The 16,350-nt window shown below is 38.2% G+C and overlaps 1 protein-coding gene across 3 annotated transcripts; it reads left to right on the forward strand.

Moving 5' to 3' along the window:
- The first annotated feature begins 5,120 nt into the window (after nucleotides 1-5,120).
- LOC142342450 (uncharacterized) lies at nucleotides 5,121-14,001 on the forward strand. Of its 3 annotated transcripts, XM_075393780.1 has the most exons (4): nucleotides 5,121-5,277; nucleotides 6,516-7,017; nucleotides 9,456-9,604; nucleotides 13,745-13,999. In XM_075393780.1, exons 2-4 carry the CDS (start codon nucleotides 6,533-6,535, stop codon nucleotides 13,891-13,893), a joined length of 783 nt encoding a protein of 260 aa, XP_075249895.1. In that variant the 5' UTR covers nucleotides 5,121-5,277; nucleotides 6,516-6,532; the 3' UTR covers nucleotides 13,894-13,999. The 3 variants fall into 3 exon arrangements, with proteins under 3 accessions (XP_075249895.1, XP_075249896.1, XP_075249897.1); XM_075393781.1 differs by lacking the exon at nucleotides 9,456-9,604 and having other exon boundaries at nucleotides 6,516-7,079; nucleotides 13,745-14,001; XM_075393782.1 differs by lacking the exon at nucleotides 9,456-9,604 and having other exon boundaries at nucleotides 6,516-7,043; nucleotides 13,745-14,001.
- The last annotated feature ends 2,349 nt before the right edge of the window (nucleotides 14,002-16,350 follow it).

The following is a 16,350-nucleotide window of genomic DNA, read 5'->3' on the forward strand; positions in this document are numbered from 1 at the left end:
TTAGTAAAGTTGAAAAGTCAAAGGAAAATCCAGCCGTAACTCGAGAATAAACTTAAGTCACACCCTAGAAAGCTGTAAGACCTAAACAACAAATCAGCTCAGTAGCATACTCAACATATTACAGCAAAAACAACAACATACCTCATCACATATGATATACTACATCGAAAACCGGAAAAGTAGACGGAAGAAAACGAAAAACGAAGTTTTGGGAGAGCGACGTTATTGAAAAAAGGAAAACGGAGAATTCAAGAGTTAAAGTACGAAAAGAATGCGGACGAGACGGTACATAATTGAGCGACGGGGAAAAATTATAATGATTCCATAATTTTTTCTGTAGGCCAGAGGTTGTGATAATTATCACAACTTTTTGTGTTTATTGAGTTTCACTCAATTTACGAACCTTCTTGCTGGAAAAATTGATTTTTGACATCTTTGTCAAAATTTTATGCTTTTGTCCAATTTTTTCAAATTCTGGTCATTTTTTTCAAATTCTTGTTTACGGAACGGTAATATAGTAAACCACGGTTTTTTGCATGAAGGTACGGTTTATCAATATTCGGAAACAATTTTCTAATTTTTGTTTTTGAATTGCCTCAAAATTGACCAAAAATTTTCAAAACTGAAATTTTTAGCTGAAGAATTCCGCTATTTTCAATACGGAAGTCCTATATGAAGAATTCCGCAATTTTCCACGCGGAAATCTTAAGAATTCCACGATTTTCGACACGGAAATCTTAAGAATTCCGCGATTTTTGAATGTTTTCTCAAATTTCTCTATATCAGAGGTTATTTTTTGATATACGAACCAACTATATCAATTTTTTCGAATTTTTTGGTAAATCTAACAAAAATTTCGAAATCGATCTTTTTCGTCTCAAATTTTTGTTTGTGGGGCATTAATGGTGACCAGTTACGGTTTTTTTATGACAGTAACTGTTTGATATTAATACCCCATAAAAAATCAAAAGTCAGGGGTTGGTTTTCTAGACTTGCCGCCTAATTGAAATAAATAAACATTTATATCACAAGAGGATATTACAAAAAGGTTTAAAGGTTCCGTCTTACAGTTTTTTCATCTGTAGGGTTAACCGGGTTACTTGCTGAGTCATCCCTGTGGAATCGACACTCGCGCAACCAAAACATCTTGATAGATGCAGATATTCGTGGCGTCGTTTTTTCAATCTAACTGAGGACCAAGCTGAGACTGATAGCTTGAGTTTGGTCTGTGCGCGGAATTCCTGTCACTGTCTGGGGCGTTTGTTGTGATGCTTGGGTGTACAGTTATCCTCCTTTCCACTTGACAAAAACTTTCCTTAACTGCGTTTTTCGGAGGCTAAGTCGAGAATAAAATAAAGACAAATAAGCAAACAAAAATGCGTTTCGATGCAGTTTATTCTCGTACGACTTGTCCGTCCAAGACAAGCGTAAGGGGATCCCAGGTAGTCGTGTATTAAGGGAGTGGCACCATATAAACTCTGACGAAAACAGTAGTTCGAGGATTCATTTCATCATCTATAATCGACATATAGCAACGTATTATCGGCAACGCGTGTAAGCATTAACGATCATAGCAACATCAAGTTCTATGCAACAAGTGAGACTTAGACTGCAAGATTTTTTGATGCTCGTTTAACCGATTTTTGTCAGATGTTATTGACGTCAAAATCAGTTCATATTCATCCAACAAATGTCTAGATAACCTAAAAATATTAAGCCGAAAATCAGCTTAATCGATACATATCGTGGTTATATTTACTTAAAATTAGGTTAAAAGAACTTTTTCGCAACTTTCTACATATAATAGAACGTTTTATACGCAATTAAATTCGTATTTAAATACTCGATTCTGATTGGCTAAAATTCGTTCATTTATATATTTACTTCGTAACATCGCTGAATTTGAGCTTTGGACATCTTTAAACCAAAAGAAAACAATCTGATGGATTGGAAAAAGTAAGTAACACGTCTAAAAATAGGTAATTATAGGTGTAGATATTTCAATCATGTGCACATTACGTGGTCAATGTCCGAAAAAAAAATTCAGTAAACTTGGAGTTTTGTGGCATTGAGTAGCCAAAACGTGTCACCATTTTTCACGATTCAAATTCAACGATAAAACTTTGATACACAGAACGTGGAAATAAGTAAAAAAAAGTCTGACATTTCTTCTCGCGTATTCATAAATAAAATGAAAACGTGAAGGAAATTTGTGAATTTTTTCATCAATTAGGCTTACTTTCATTTCGTTAATAAATCCTGTAACCGTGGGAACGGGTGACGTGGAAATGATATCATTAGTAAGGAAACTGTTGAATTATGGCATGGAAACGGGTGGCGAAAGATTGGCCCAGGTTTTTACGATAGCGCATTAGGAAAACTGGGGGCACATATAACCAATACTGAATGACTTTTTATTCATGTTTTTCTGGACATTGGCCAGATGTTTGCGAAATTTCTAGCCTTATCCCAGACTTGGCGAATTTTTGCTAATTTAGTCTTGAAACCAAAGAAGACATCTGATTGTAAATATTCCACAACGCCATTTCTTGTGCGTTGTTTTTTCTCAATTGATACTATTTGTTTTCTCAACGAATTGTTTTTTCTATACAGAGCCAGTCTTAATCAAATCAAGTTTTAGACATCACTCTGATGCAGACTTGCGCAATTTTAGTGTTGATAAAAATGGAAGTAATCTTGGTTGTTTGTGGTTCTGAATCACGGTTGCAGATGGTTGCAGATATTGATCTGCCATCAAATCCGGGCAGCAACAATTTTCATCAACAGACCATATTTTGATCCTTTCTTTAATCAGAAAAGTTTTTGAATACAGGCGGCTGCTATATAATGGAAAACTTCGGCTCACAAGTCAGGTCCTCCCATTTGAAATTATGTTGTTGATTTTCTGTTTTTCTCATCATTCCTTGCTTTTTATATTTTGATACAACTTTTGGCGGCTTTTCATTGAAAAAGAATTCATTTACTACCCATCAAAACTGATCAAAATTCTCTTTCAGGTCAAATCCCGGAAAAAAATTATTCAATTATTATTCTGCCAATTCCTGCTGTTTTTCGTAAACTTTATAAATCCCTTGAGGTGTTACCCAAAAGGGTCTGAGGTAAAATATTCGAGGGCAAAAAGAGAAGTTATTTAATTTTCACATCCTATCTTAATACATAGATGAGACAGGGTAAACATGATGCAAATTCTACCTACATTATGATTCTGTCAAGTGTTAAGCGAGAGCTTGGAGATGTTAATTGTAATTGGTTTACAAAAACTTTTCATTGGAACGATATTGAAAAGTTTTGCGCTTTTTACAGCCTTTTTTGCACTGACTTTGATATAATTAAGATCGGTAAATGCGCTAAAACTGGGTTATAAAAATCTGCAAAATATAGCTTCAGTTAGAATGGTTAACTATAATCTAACAGAAACTATATTTTGCAGATTTTGCTATTTAATTTTGCTATTTTATTTGCTACTAATGTTAGTAAGTAATGCTTACAGGACCAAAAAAAAGATAGTTTGAAACATCGTACGGGTTCTTTGGTAATCACTAATATTTTATCGCTAGGCAGAAAATTCACCCCTAATATGTTTCAATAAGATTTTCCTCAGTTTTTTATTCAAATTCTGATTCTTTTATTCTCTTTCTTTAGCAACCATTGAAAATGTTGAGTCGAAAATTTTTGCTCAAATCAAATTAAGAATTAGACACAAACGAAATTTTTTATTGAGCCCAATATCAAAACTTTTAACCCACCTAATTACGAGAGCTGGAAGTCCAGAGAATAGACTTTCATTCCAGATAACCAGAAACCAAAGCGAGATTAAGAACTTTCCTAACATTCCAATCATTTTACATTTCAATCACAATTTATTTTCCCCAATATTTATTTTGGGACAAGAACGCAGCTGAAAAAACGACGGCGCTGAAATGAAGACCGTTAAATGAGCAACTAGGATAAGTTTTCAGTATAGTCGCTCATTTAATTTATCTTTAATTTGCACCTGCAGACAAATTTTTTGTCACTACGATACGTTTCAAAAATACTGATACCCTATATCATAATCATATGAGGGGTGAGACAAAAATGTCTCCCAGGACGTTATTCACCTTCCATTTACAGAGCACGTGCCAATACTTGATAAATCCTTGTCAAAATATGCAATTATAAAAAATCAAAATCATTGTCAAAATCATTCTCAAAATAGGGGAGGGGGGCATAAACGGAAAAAATCAGGCATGCTTTCGCATCGCCTGCGCGCGCTGATGAGTGTGAATTCTTGATATGATTTGTTGAAGTAGTAATCAAATTGAGCAAAAGACATTGTTTTTTATCAGGTGAGCAAAAAGATCGCGAATTAAAAAAAACATAGCAGGACAAGTCCTGACGTACAATTCAAAGAATTTTCATTGACTAAACAGAAAACTAGACCTGGAACGGACTATGAATGGATTGGAAAAACCATTCAGAAAAAAAAACCGATCCAAAAAATCAAAAAAACCAGCAAAAATCAAAGTGAAATTGCCGCATGTGAACAAAAAACCACTAACGAGAAAGCGAATTTTTTTCAAACACCGTTTTCTCACTCTAAATTAAATTTAGAGCGAAAAAAATTCACGCCGCAAAACCACTCGCTTTTCCGTTCCACTTCCTGTTTCGGCGTGACCAAAATCACCTCTCCAATTTGACTTCAAAAATCATGAAAATGTGTGAACAGATCTTTAGAAAAAGACAGCGCCCCAATACTATTCAAATTCTTTGAATTGTAAAAAACAACAGTTATTGAGGTCAAATGTTGAAGTGCAGGTTGAAGCAGCATGATTTTCTATGCCTCTAGTTGTTATATGACCTCTAAACCTCTAAAGTGAGAGTCCGTAAAGGGAAAGACCTAAATTTAACAAATTCATACCCATATTTAAATAAAATAGTGCGTGCATTTTTTTTTGGGGGGGGGGGGGGGGGCGAGGGGGGAGGGGGGGTGTAATTACAACTCTTCTCGACTTCTCAACAAGCAAAATCAGAAACAAGAAGCGGAATGCAATCGTGATGACAAAAGTCAAGTGAGATCCTTTTTTGTCGAAAGTTAAAAGTCAAATGCTGAACAAATAACCCAAAACCCGCATATCTGAAAGTTAGAAGTCGGCTCACTTTATTTCTCTGAGCTTAGGAGCCAAGTCATAAATCAGACAATCTAGCTGAAATTCAGTTTGCTTTCGTCAATTGAGTAGTTTTTACTCACCAGCAAAAGTTATTTTATTTGCAATAGTAAGTTTTAGGTGAAAAATAGAATCAATAATTGAAACATGAAAAACTGTTAATTTGAGTTGGGAGCAATTTTTGGGTCTTATCAATTATAGCCCCCTTTTTAGTGGTCAGAAATCCTTACCCCTCCCCTCCCCCCCCCCCCCCCATTACCGTATGAATATACCATATTTGTCTATTTTCCTGGAGGAGGTGGGTTCTAACGTGAATGACTAACTAAAAAGGGATCTCTTCAACAGTTTGCCCCCCCCCCCCTCCTTCTCCTTCTTGTTACCTAGTGAGCTGGCTAGTTTTCACGGGCATGCCTCTCATGCGCTGGAGGATGTAATCCGGAAATCGGGGGGGGGGGGGGTGGGGGGAGGGTCGGTTATCGCGGAGAAGCTGCGAAGCGCGCCCACCGACGTGCCAGTCGGAATTTCATTTCGCTTTGTTTTCAATCCGGCCATAACATTGGGTAATTTATTCGATTTATAAGTTTAATTTAGTATGCGCGGATCTTTTCCGTTTGAGCCCCCCCCCCCCCCCCCCCCCCCAGCTTAGAGTGGGCACATATTATTTGCACCCCCCAGATGCACGTGCATGTAAACATAATGATTTACTATGTAATGGCACGTGCTCTGTAACTGGGGTGCGCATAACGTACTGGAGGGGCACAAACGGAAAAGATCCGTGATAAGTTATTTATCGTCTCTGATTGGTTAATAAATCGCGGCTCGCTTAAATTGTTTTTCAAGAAGATTCCCCCCTTTATGCAAATAATCTAAATGCATAGCAGATCTATTCTGTTTTCGGTCCGCCCCAGCTTTGTGAGCATAAATCTTTTATGACCCCCAGGCGCATGTGCTATTTTCTTACATATTAAAACACGCACGTGCTCATTTTATAATGCCGAAAGTCTGCAGTGCCAGAAGTTAAAATGCAAGTTGCTACTTAGCCAGAATAGGTTGATTTCCGTTGACTTGGTCATTTAAAAACGTGCGCGTTTCGTGTTTTAAGCATGGTTAAGTGACTCTGCAGAAATCACTTCGAAATTCTGACTTAATATCTCGAACCGTTTTGGGGTTCTCGATAATCGCAAGAAGTTCTCAGTGACTTCAAGCTGAGTCACTTAACCATTAACGTGCTACATAACAACTTATAATTTGTAACTGGGGGTCATGAAAAATACTGGGGGGGGGGGGATAATAGATCCTGCATATATAAAACATAAGATTCGACGTAAAGTTAATTTTGACGTTTAGAATAAGAGATTGAAGGAATGAGGCAGGAATCAATTTGTGTGTTGATAATTTGTGTGATAGCGGCTACATTTGTTCCTGGCTGCGATAGTGGAGAAAGCGCCACAGAAACCATAAAAGAGCTAGTGAATGGGCTACTCAGCACCAAAAAGAACTGGAAGGATATTACATTGGACGAAAAATTGAACTTGAAGAAATTGAAGAAAGAAAATTGCAATCAGGCAAGAGATGAAAAGAATGAATTGTTAAATTCTGAACTAAAGGACTATTCTGTGGCCTGGTACTGTTCAAAAACTGATGAAAAAACAGAAACTGAGGTGGCCTGGCTAGCCTATGATAGCTGGCGTGTCGATTCACAATACTACCATTACCCAGGGGAGAAGTCGAAGCAGCCAAGCCTGTGTGCGAAAAAAAGTGACGCAACTAGCCACGCATCTATGAACTACTTTGTCATGATGACCTCACTCACTACGAATCAAATAGGCTGCGCATACCACAAATTAACGTCGAATCTGTTTCCTACCCCTAAAAGTTTGTTTGCTGATCTACACTCTAAAAAAAGTTCAGGTAAATTTACCTGAACCAAGTTCAGGTAACCAGAAGTTCAGGTGAAGTTCAGGTGTAAAAGCACCTGAAATACACCTGAACTGTATTTCAGGTAAATTTTCACCTGATCAAGTTCAGTTGTGGTTACCTGAAAATAACATTCATTGCATTCAGCAGTGAAACAACAAAAATTTAGCAGTAAACTAAAACACAAAACAATTACAAACTTTAGGAGAAACAACACATTTATTAGGCAGTGTCCAGCTTTTTTTAGATTTTGCAAAGTTACGCTTAAGTTTAGCATCATATTTTCCCACTCTTTAGCTCTACTGGTGTTTCTAGTTCGAAGAAGTGTTTTCGGAATCATCAAGGGTTTCTGAAGGGAACACCAATAGTGAAAATTTAAAGTAACGATTTCAAGCAACAATAAAAAATTTTAAAATCATAACAACCTGAAACGCAGTGGTTTTAAAGTGAATCAACTTAAATTGAATAATTCTCCCATATATTTTTAATCACAAACATTTATTCCTGCATAAAGTAGATCTCTTGAAAATTGATTCTAAGAATTTAGTAACGGTAACGATATAGGGTCCCCATTTAGTTTCCATTTTTTTAAAGTCTTGGCGATCCTGTATGAGGTGTGTACTTTGTACATACTGAGCTGAGATTCGCTTAAAAATTGAACAAAAAGTGGAAGTTTTTCTCAATAGTTGTTTGATAAAGTGACTAGAGAAAAGACTTCCGACAGTTGTTAACATGTTTTCTAGTCTTTTGTTTTGTCTGTTTTCGCAGTCAGAGCCTCTAAGGATCCGGCCTTGCCGCGTTTCCTACTACAGTTCTCCAATAGTTCAGATAAATAGATTCAGGTAAAGTTATTTGAAAAACAGCTGATTTTACTGGAACCGTTACCTAAAAATTACCTAAAAAAACACCTGAATTTACCTGAATTGTTCAGGCAAAATGTTCTCACCTGAACAACACCTGAAAGCACCCGAAGTTTGCCTGAAAAGTTTAGGTATCACTGGCTCAATTTTAACTTGAACATGCCTGAAAAACACCTAAAAAATGCCTGAACATTTCAAGCGAAATTTTCTTTTTCAGGTTTTTTTACATGAATTTTACCTAAATTTATCTGTAAAATTTACCTAAATTTATCTGTAAATTTACCTGAAAATTTTATGTAAAATTCAGGTAAAAACACCTGAAAACGAAAAATTTGCCTGAACTGTTCAGACATTTTTTCAGTTGTTTTTCAGATATGTTCAGGTAAAAATTCAGCCAGTGATGCCTGAATTTTTCAGGTAAATTTCAGGTAAATTTCAGGACACCCCCCCAACCGCACATGTTATTTTACAGTAACGTTTCATTTAAATATTTTTTAATTGGGATGGGGCGGGGGATAGAGCAGACCTGAAAAATTTTCGGATCTATTCTTCTTCGCCACCCCCCCCCCCCCTGGACACAAAAGTCTGGACAATAGTCACACTGCGGTCTGACAAGAGGGCAAAGTCCCACTATAGTCTGATCTTAGGTCGCACGAAAGTCTGGACAATGGTAGCACTACAGACTGATCAGAGACCAAAATCTTGGATCGCACGATGATCTGATCAGAGGTCTTTTGGGTCGGTCGCACTATGGTCGCCGTCGCAAAATTTTTTGGGTCGCACTATGGTCTGATCAGAGGGCAAAGTCTGGGAAATGGTCTGATCAGAGTGGTCTAGTGTCGCGAAATTAAACCTGGGTTACATAGTAACGTGCTATATAACAACATATAATTTGGGGGTCATAAACTGGGGGTCATAAAAACACTGGGGGGTGGGGGAGAGGAGGGGGAGGGGGCGAAACAGAATAGATCCAAATTTTCTCACATGGTATAATTACAGTAACTGGTGGGTGCGAACTACTTAAGGGTGCGAACATTAGCTGGTGTTATTGGTAATGAAAGTTTGTGAAAGATGCTAATGTTTCTAATATTTACCCTTATATATAATTACTTCGCACCCACCAATTGCTGTTATTATACCGTGTGAGAAAAACTCTTTAGCTCTACTCTATCCCCCACCACATCCCATTTAAAATCCGGGTCTTTTCCATGATAGCCTCCTCCGCCCCATTTTAGCGGTCAGATAACCAATAGCCCCCCCCCCCCCCCCCCCTCCCTCCCCAATCATGATAATTATACAATAATGGGGGATGCTATAATTTCATGGGGGAGCTATGATGGGAAGACCCTAATATCCTCATACAAAACGTTACCATGCACAAACAGACATCATTTAAGCCATTGTTCTTTAATCGGGTCATAGAAAATGATCCACAAAAGCACGAAATCGGCAATATGGCAGGTCAAAAGTCGCCATTTTCTAACATAGTAGGAAACATTTTCAATCATAGTGACGGGAATTCATACGTTATATGCTTGTTCAAAACTAAACTGAGTGATAACGAACTCAAAGGCGACCAAAATGTTGGCACGTACATCTTCCCAGAGAGTGAATTCAATCACTTGCACTCAAACATGCAACATTTCGTTACATGTAAAGGTTAGTCATGGTTTTAGGCAATAATTAAGACCTTAAAATTTTTGGATGTTTTCCATTTTTGGTCATTGCGTCAGTTCTAAAAGTTTCCAACTTAAGTGACAAGGTCCCCAACCGCAAGTTGTTCAGCCCCCAACCACACCTTGTTCATTCGTCCATAAAAATTCGCTAGGCCGACAAAAGATCAGTTGTTTAATATTTGATGGTGATTTTGCTTTTTTGATTTTCTCGACATGTTTAGGATCGGGTTCTACTCCTTCCTTTCAAACTGAGTAAGCACGGAAACTAACGTTTGACACGCTGTGATTTGAATTTCTTTTCATTGATGGTAAAATTTTTCTCAAATAGTCGACTTTAACCCAGTACATCAACTTGAAAGATGACTTCACCCTTGATTATTTTGAGATTTGACTCGAAGCAATTTTTGAAGATGGATGCAGATTTTTTCAAGCTCTGAGGAAGCCTGCACGTCTTGAACAATCCTTGCGATATGTTGATTGTACACTTGTTCATTTGCATCCTCATCCAGTTCTCTTTGATAATATGCGTCTGATAAGTCAATTTTGCCAAAGTAAGAGGCTCCAAGAAGATTATGGAACGTTGCTTCCATGTCTGGGATTGGATACTCCTCGTCCGTGACTTTGCCGTTCATATGAACATTCAAGTCCATGCTTAGTCTTAGAGCTCCTCTTCTTCCGGTGCCAAAGTACTTGGGATGCATTTGTGAACCCACTTGATTGCACTGGCTCCAAGATTCCCTGTCACACCATTGTCTCAAGTTTTTCCTTGACTCTGTCTTGTAGAAGTAGATGTATCTTTCTAGCCTTGCAGAACGTCGGCTGTGATCCCGGTGTGAGTTTTATATGCGCTGAGTAACTTTTGATTGCAGGTAGTTCTTCATCTTCCACTGTGTTTGCCTTCTTGAGGAAATATGTCTCTCCCAAGAAGTCCAAATTTTTTGTCGAATTGCACAACTTACTCAACGTTGCTTCTTAGTGATCCCAGAAGCGTCAATTGATTACCATAATAGGCCTAAAGACGTCTGATTTTCAATCTAACTGAGTTTTACGAAGCTCAATCCAAATGAATGATGATAACACAGTACTAAGAGCAAAAGTAATAACTTGCATTCTTAATTTATGGTCTTTAACTGTAATGTACTCCCATGTTGCTGACATATTAAACATGTTTTCCCTTGAATAATACATTCCCATCTCTATTTGGGAAGATGTTTGACCAGAGAACTTGCCCTCTTCCTCGCAGAATTTGTTGTGCAGGTCGGACTTACTTGACCTAGGCTGGGTTTTATTTTTGCACTTTTTTCCGAAGTGCCTTTTTTCCGATGTGTTACATTTCTTGTTCAAAAGCGGACACGGCTTGCTGCAGTTTGGCTAAACTACAGTTTGATACTTTTTACACAAATGACCATCGCCTTTACTACCAGCGAACTTTTCACCCGGTTTTCTGAAGGTCTTTTTGCAGTTGTATCTCACTCGTTCCACTGTTCAATAACCAGTTTATTACTTGTTGAAGAACTCGCAAAAACCATTGCCTGTCATCTGGAATGTAGGTTTTCTGTCATTTCAGAAAGAGTTATCGTTGGTTTAGTTCTGATGCCCCTAAAAGTCGAAATTTTGTCTCATGGACTCCCAAACCTGATGTACACTCTAATTTTAACAACTCCTCCCCGGGTGGTTCACCTTTTCTTGTCTGGAAGTCACAATGGCGTGCTTCTTCTCTTAGGTGCGCTAGAAAATCATCCTCGGTTTCTCCAACGCCTAAGACAACAGAAACTTTGCACTTTCTGTCACTATAACTTTCTTTGGGAAAAACAAGGTTTCGAATTAATATTCTGATCTCTTTAAAAAAAGTTTCTAGCAGGTTTCTTAGGGTTCATAACGTTCCTAAGTTTCAAAAGTGCGTCCTGTCCAAACATACCCAAAAAGAGATTCGTTACCTGTAGGTCCGAAATTGTACCTTCGATGTTGAAGTTGTCTTCTTTCTTCTCTGCCCAAAATTTTGCCACAAAAGACGCAATCCACCCAGTATAAGATTCAGCGTTCTGCAAAACCTAAATTTGTCGGTCGGTTGGTGGTCCGGACAGCATTGTCGTGATCTCAAGTGGGATTAACAGGAGTTTTATTAGTTTTATAATTGAAATCAAAATGGCCTAAAAGTACATAATTTTACAGGTTTTTGAGTCGCTATCAGTATGAATACTTACAGAACCGTCTAGATATAGATTAACTGATATTGGTTAATATACACCTTAAGTATGAACAATTTTTTTTTACTTGCCGTGTGTGTCAAAAATTAGTGCAATTTTTTGCTAGAGTTTGTTTTCCTAAACTGCGAGTGTGCCCTTGGTATCTACATGGAGGATCATCGAGTTGGTTTATGGTCACCACTGATAGTGGGAAGGTCGAATTAATCGCTCAAATGTATGTTTTTTGTACACTGATAAACTTGTGGTATGAAGAAATTTCGGATCTTTCCCTTTATAGACCCCCATGAATTTATAGCCCCCCATAATGGTATAATTACCATTATTGGGGGGGGGCTATAGGTTATCTGACTACTAAGCTGGGGGGGGGGCTATAATAGGAAAAACCCCAAATTTCAAGCAACGATTCGGTTCAATTTAGTAGCCATTATTCAATAAATTTACTCCAACATCAGGTAAGAATGTTTCCCAGGTTGAGGTGCCAGACTGAAAGTCGATATGTCCAGACCGTCCCAGACGGAAAATGTCTATGTCGAGACCCTCCCAGACGGAAAGTGCCTATGTCCAGACTTTCGTGCGTTCAAAATTTTTCGTGCGTTCGTCGTGCGTTCAAAACTCCCTATGTCCAGACTTTCGTGCGTTCACAATCTTATATGACCAGACTTTAGTGCGTTCCAAATTAAAATTCGTGCGCTCATTTGTGCGTTCAAAAACACCTATGTCCAGACTTTCGTGCGTTCGAACGTGCTTATGTCCAGACTTTCGCGCGTTCAAAATCTTATATGACCAGACTTTAGTGCGTTCTAAATGAAAAATCGTGCGCTCATTTGTGCGTTCATGTCCATACTATCGTGCGTTCAAAAACACCTATGTCCAGACTTTCGTGCGTTCAAAAATGCGTATGTCCAGACTTTCGTGCTTTCATGTTCAGATAACGTTTTTTATAATGTATTCCTTTCAAATATAGATACGTTAGGGTGATGGTTGTGATGAAGTGCCCAAGCAGTTCCTACATTTTGTTTAATAAATGATGTTCGATGAAAGTATTGGCTGAAGGGGCTGCCAGCGACCTAGTTATTAAAGTATGATTTGCTTTGCAACTTCAGCAAGGGTTTATAATTCTAGGTGTGAAATTGTTTTAAACAAAGCAAAATATTGGATGCGAATTTTCCTGCGTTCGATGTTTTGTAACTTTTGAACTCAAGTGAGTTGAGGTTTTCATGGTAGAAAGCTTTCACTTGAGTGAGCACTCTATTAAGAGTGTTTAGTCAAACATCGACACATTAGTTTTTGGCATTCTTGTTTCCATTCAAAAAATTTTCGTGCGCTCCGAGTCACAATGTCCAGACTTTCGTGCGTTCAAAATTGCTTATGTCCAGACTATCGTGCGTTCAAAATTACATATGTCCAGACTATCGTGCGTTCAAAGTTGCATATGTCCAGACTATCGTGCGTTCAAAATTGCATATGTCCAGACTATCGTGCGTTCATTTTCTTTTCCAGACCGTGTAATTTTGAACGCACGACGCCACCTTGTGCGTTCATTTCGGTCTGGACATATCGACTTTCGGTCTGGGACCTCAACCTGGGTTTGTTTATATCGAAGTTTTAACTTAACACTAAGGCGTGATCTTCGCGATATATCACAATAAAATTGATCTTGTCCATTTGTGCCCTCCCCTCCCCCACTCAATTGTTGTACATTTTTTGAACCCCCTTCCCAATAGCACGTGCTATATTTACTATGACGGCTAGTGCTGTATCAATTATCGTGCATACCTCACGGGCGTTCTGCCTAGACGGAAAAGTTGCTAATAATCATTTTTTCCATTCCTTAATAGCTTTGTGGGCAAAGTTTCGACTACTCCATCCAACCAAAATAATTGGAGGGCACAAACTATCTATAATAGTTTGACTAGGTTTCGACAACGAGAAAGATAATTCATTACCTGGAGATGCACTTCCGGTTGAAAGTGGACCTGGCACCTCTGATTCTGTGGCCGCAATCTCGTTGAAGAACGCTGTTCTTGTAGCGATCGGTGCGGTTTTCTTCAAAAGAATTATTTGAGGATGGAAAGTGAGCCGCGGAACTGTTTCGACTCCGCTCTGAACAATTTTTGGGTCTTTCCCATTATAGCCCCCCATGAAATTATAGCCACCCATTATGGTATAATTACCATGATTGGGGGGGGGGGGGCTCTAGGTTATTTGACCACTAAGCTGCGTGTGTGTGTGTGTGTGGGGGGGGGGGGGGGGGGTATTTGTACAACTAAGCCCCCCCCCCCCCAGCTTCAGTGGGCATATTGCTTTTACGCCCCCAGTCGCGCGTATTAGTCTTTTTGGGTCTTTCCCATTATAGCACCCCCCCCCCCCCCCACCCACTATCCCCCTATAAAAATATAGCCCCCCCCCCCCATTATGGTTTATTTACCATGATTGGGGGGGGGGGGGGGGTATATGTTATCTGATCGCTAAGCTGGGGGGGGGGGGCTATAATGAGAAGGACCCGTCTTTTTACAGTAACGTGCTATATTTGAAAACGGGTGGGCATGAAAACGTGAAAGGGAGGGGGCTTAGAAAAGATCCAGATCGAAGTTTGCTATACTAAATATTGCTAAATTTGTAACCACAACTGTATTAATGTAGCAACCAATTCTACCAACCGCCTGAAAGTAATTGAAATTGTGTACCAAATACGTTTTAAAAGCAGCGATTCACGATATTAAGCTTGACTTCAAGAATACGTTCAATACGTTTAATAAATTATACAATTTACTGTGCATAAAAAAATCTTTGCGACATTTAACGTTCTTTTACAGAACGCTCGTTAAAGTATGCCCGGACTGAACTGCAAGTCATAATCAGCACTGGTCAAAATGTATATCTACATGCACATATCAGTACTGCGCAGGTCTAAAAACAATTAAGCAAGTCTGACGTCAGACTTGGATTACAGTGCAAATTGATTCCCCAGTCAAATTGAATTGGATCTACTCTGTTTTGTCTCCACCCCCCCCCCCCCCGCCCCCACTTTAGTGAGCTTATATTTTTAAGCCCCTCAGGAGCACGTGCTATTTTCTTACATAGTAAAGTGCTAAATAACAACATATAATTTGTAACTGGGGGCATAAAAAACACTGGGGGTGGCCAAAACAGAATGGATCCGTCAAATCTAATTTCGAAAAGTTTTAACGTGCCATGATTTCGATGTTAATTTTAGCCACTTTCACGGGGTCTTAAAAATTGATACCAAACTGGTACAAAATGATAGCAAACCGTACAGTAGAACCCCGCGAAGTCAAAAAAAGTCATTTCAGATAGTTATAGGCCGTTTCCAACCGTTTTTCAGCCGTTTCAGCCACCCGTTTTTAGCCCGAATTTGTCCACTTTGCCGTGTGATTAAACGACAAACCCGCTACCAAACCATTCAGAACAACAAAAGTTCTCCAGGTTCTTTTTGACGTTTTTTACTGCTAATTCTGACGTTTACTAGATAGCTTTAACTAGCAAGAATAAGTTTTAAATTCTTGAAACACGAGGCCAAGTAACCGCTAATATAGAAGAAGAGCTCTTTCGAATTCAAAATGGTTGCAATTTTTTAATCTTTTTTTTGCTCCGTAGCATTTATACGTTTATCCCACGAATATTTAATTTATGCAGCTTCGGTATACGAATCTCTAACTCAGCAGAATTTCTGATTAGGCTCTTTTAAAAAGAACTTGAGACTAATTGAGGACTATTTGAACTTGAAAATACTTCACAATACTACAGCAGTTTTTTGGGGATACTTCTAAGAAAATCTCGTACTTTGCTTACTTTGATTGGTCACTTGCTGGCTCAGCTTCGTCTGCTTGCTTTCTGGCAAATTTGTAGACAAAAAAACTAAGAAATATCGAAAACAAAAGGTATTTGTTTTATTTTTGCTGAAAAATTTAATCAATTATTCATACTCGTCTCCCCTATTTCAACCGTATAACTCTAACACAAAATAAGTTAGTAACAATTAATGAAATAAAAAATATAGAAATTAAAATTAAAAAGATGTTGTTTGAGTGTGAGGTTTTCGAAATACAAATAACTATTGAACAAATGCCAAAAGCAAAAAATAACGATATATAGGCCATTAATTTTTCATACGTTCCTTTCTATTTCTCAACAATGGTTCCTAATTTTACGAAAATTATTATGACCAAGTATTAGATGCGAAACAAGATCAAATTTGATTGCTGAATTTTAAGTATAGCTCAACAATTCTGCCAAAAATAGGAACCCGGGGCGAGGAACTTTGCCATCAAGAGTAAGATAAGCGGCATCTAGCGTTGACAAGTTGGAAAGTACGCAGAAATTCTCTGACTTAATTTTACTTTGATTGAGTTGAATTTAGTCACGTATATTCAACGCATTTAACGCAAATTTCACTAAATTGTCAACGCTAGTTACCGCTTATCTTTTATAATTTTGCGTTTCTAAGCGTAGATTTTACATATCTTTGCGTTTTTTAAGCGTAGATGCTACGTAAATTTAA

Source organism: Convolutriloba macropyga, chromosome 7 (genome assembly GCF_964194025.1).
Source record: "Convolutriloba macropyga chromosome 7, txConMacr16.3, whole genome shotgun sequence".
Lineage (NCBI taxonomy): Eukaryota > Metazoa > Xenacoelomorpha > Acoela > Convolutidae > Convolutriloba > Convolutriloba macropyga.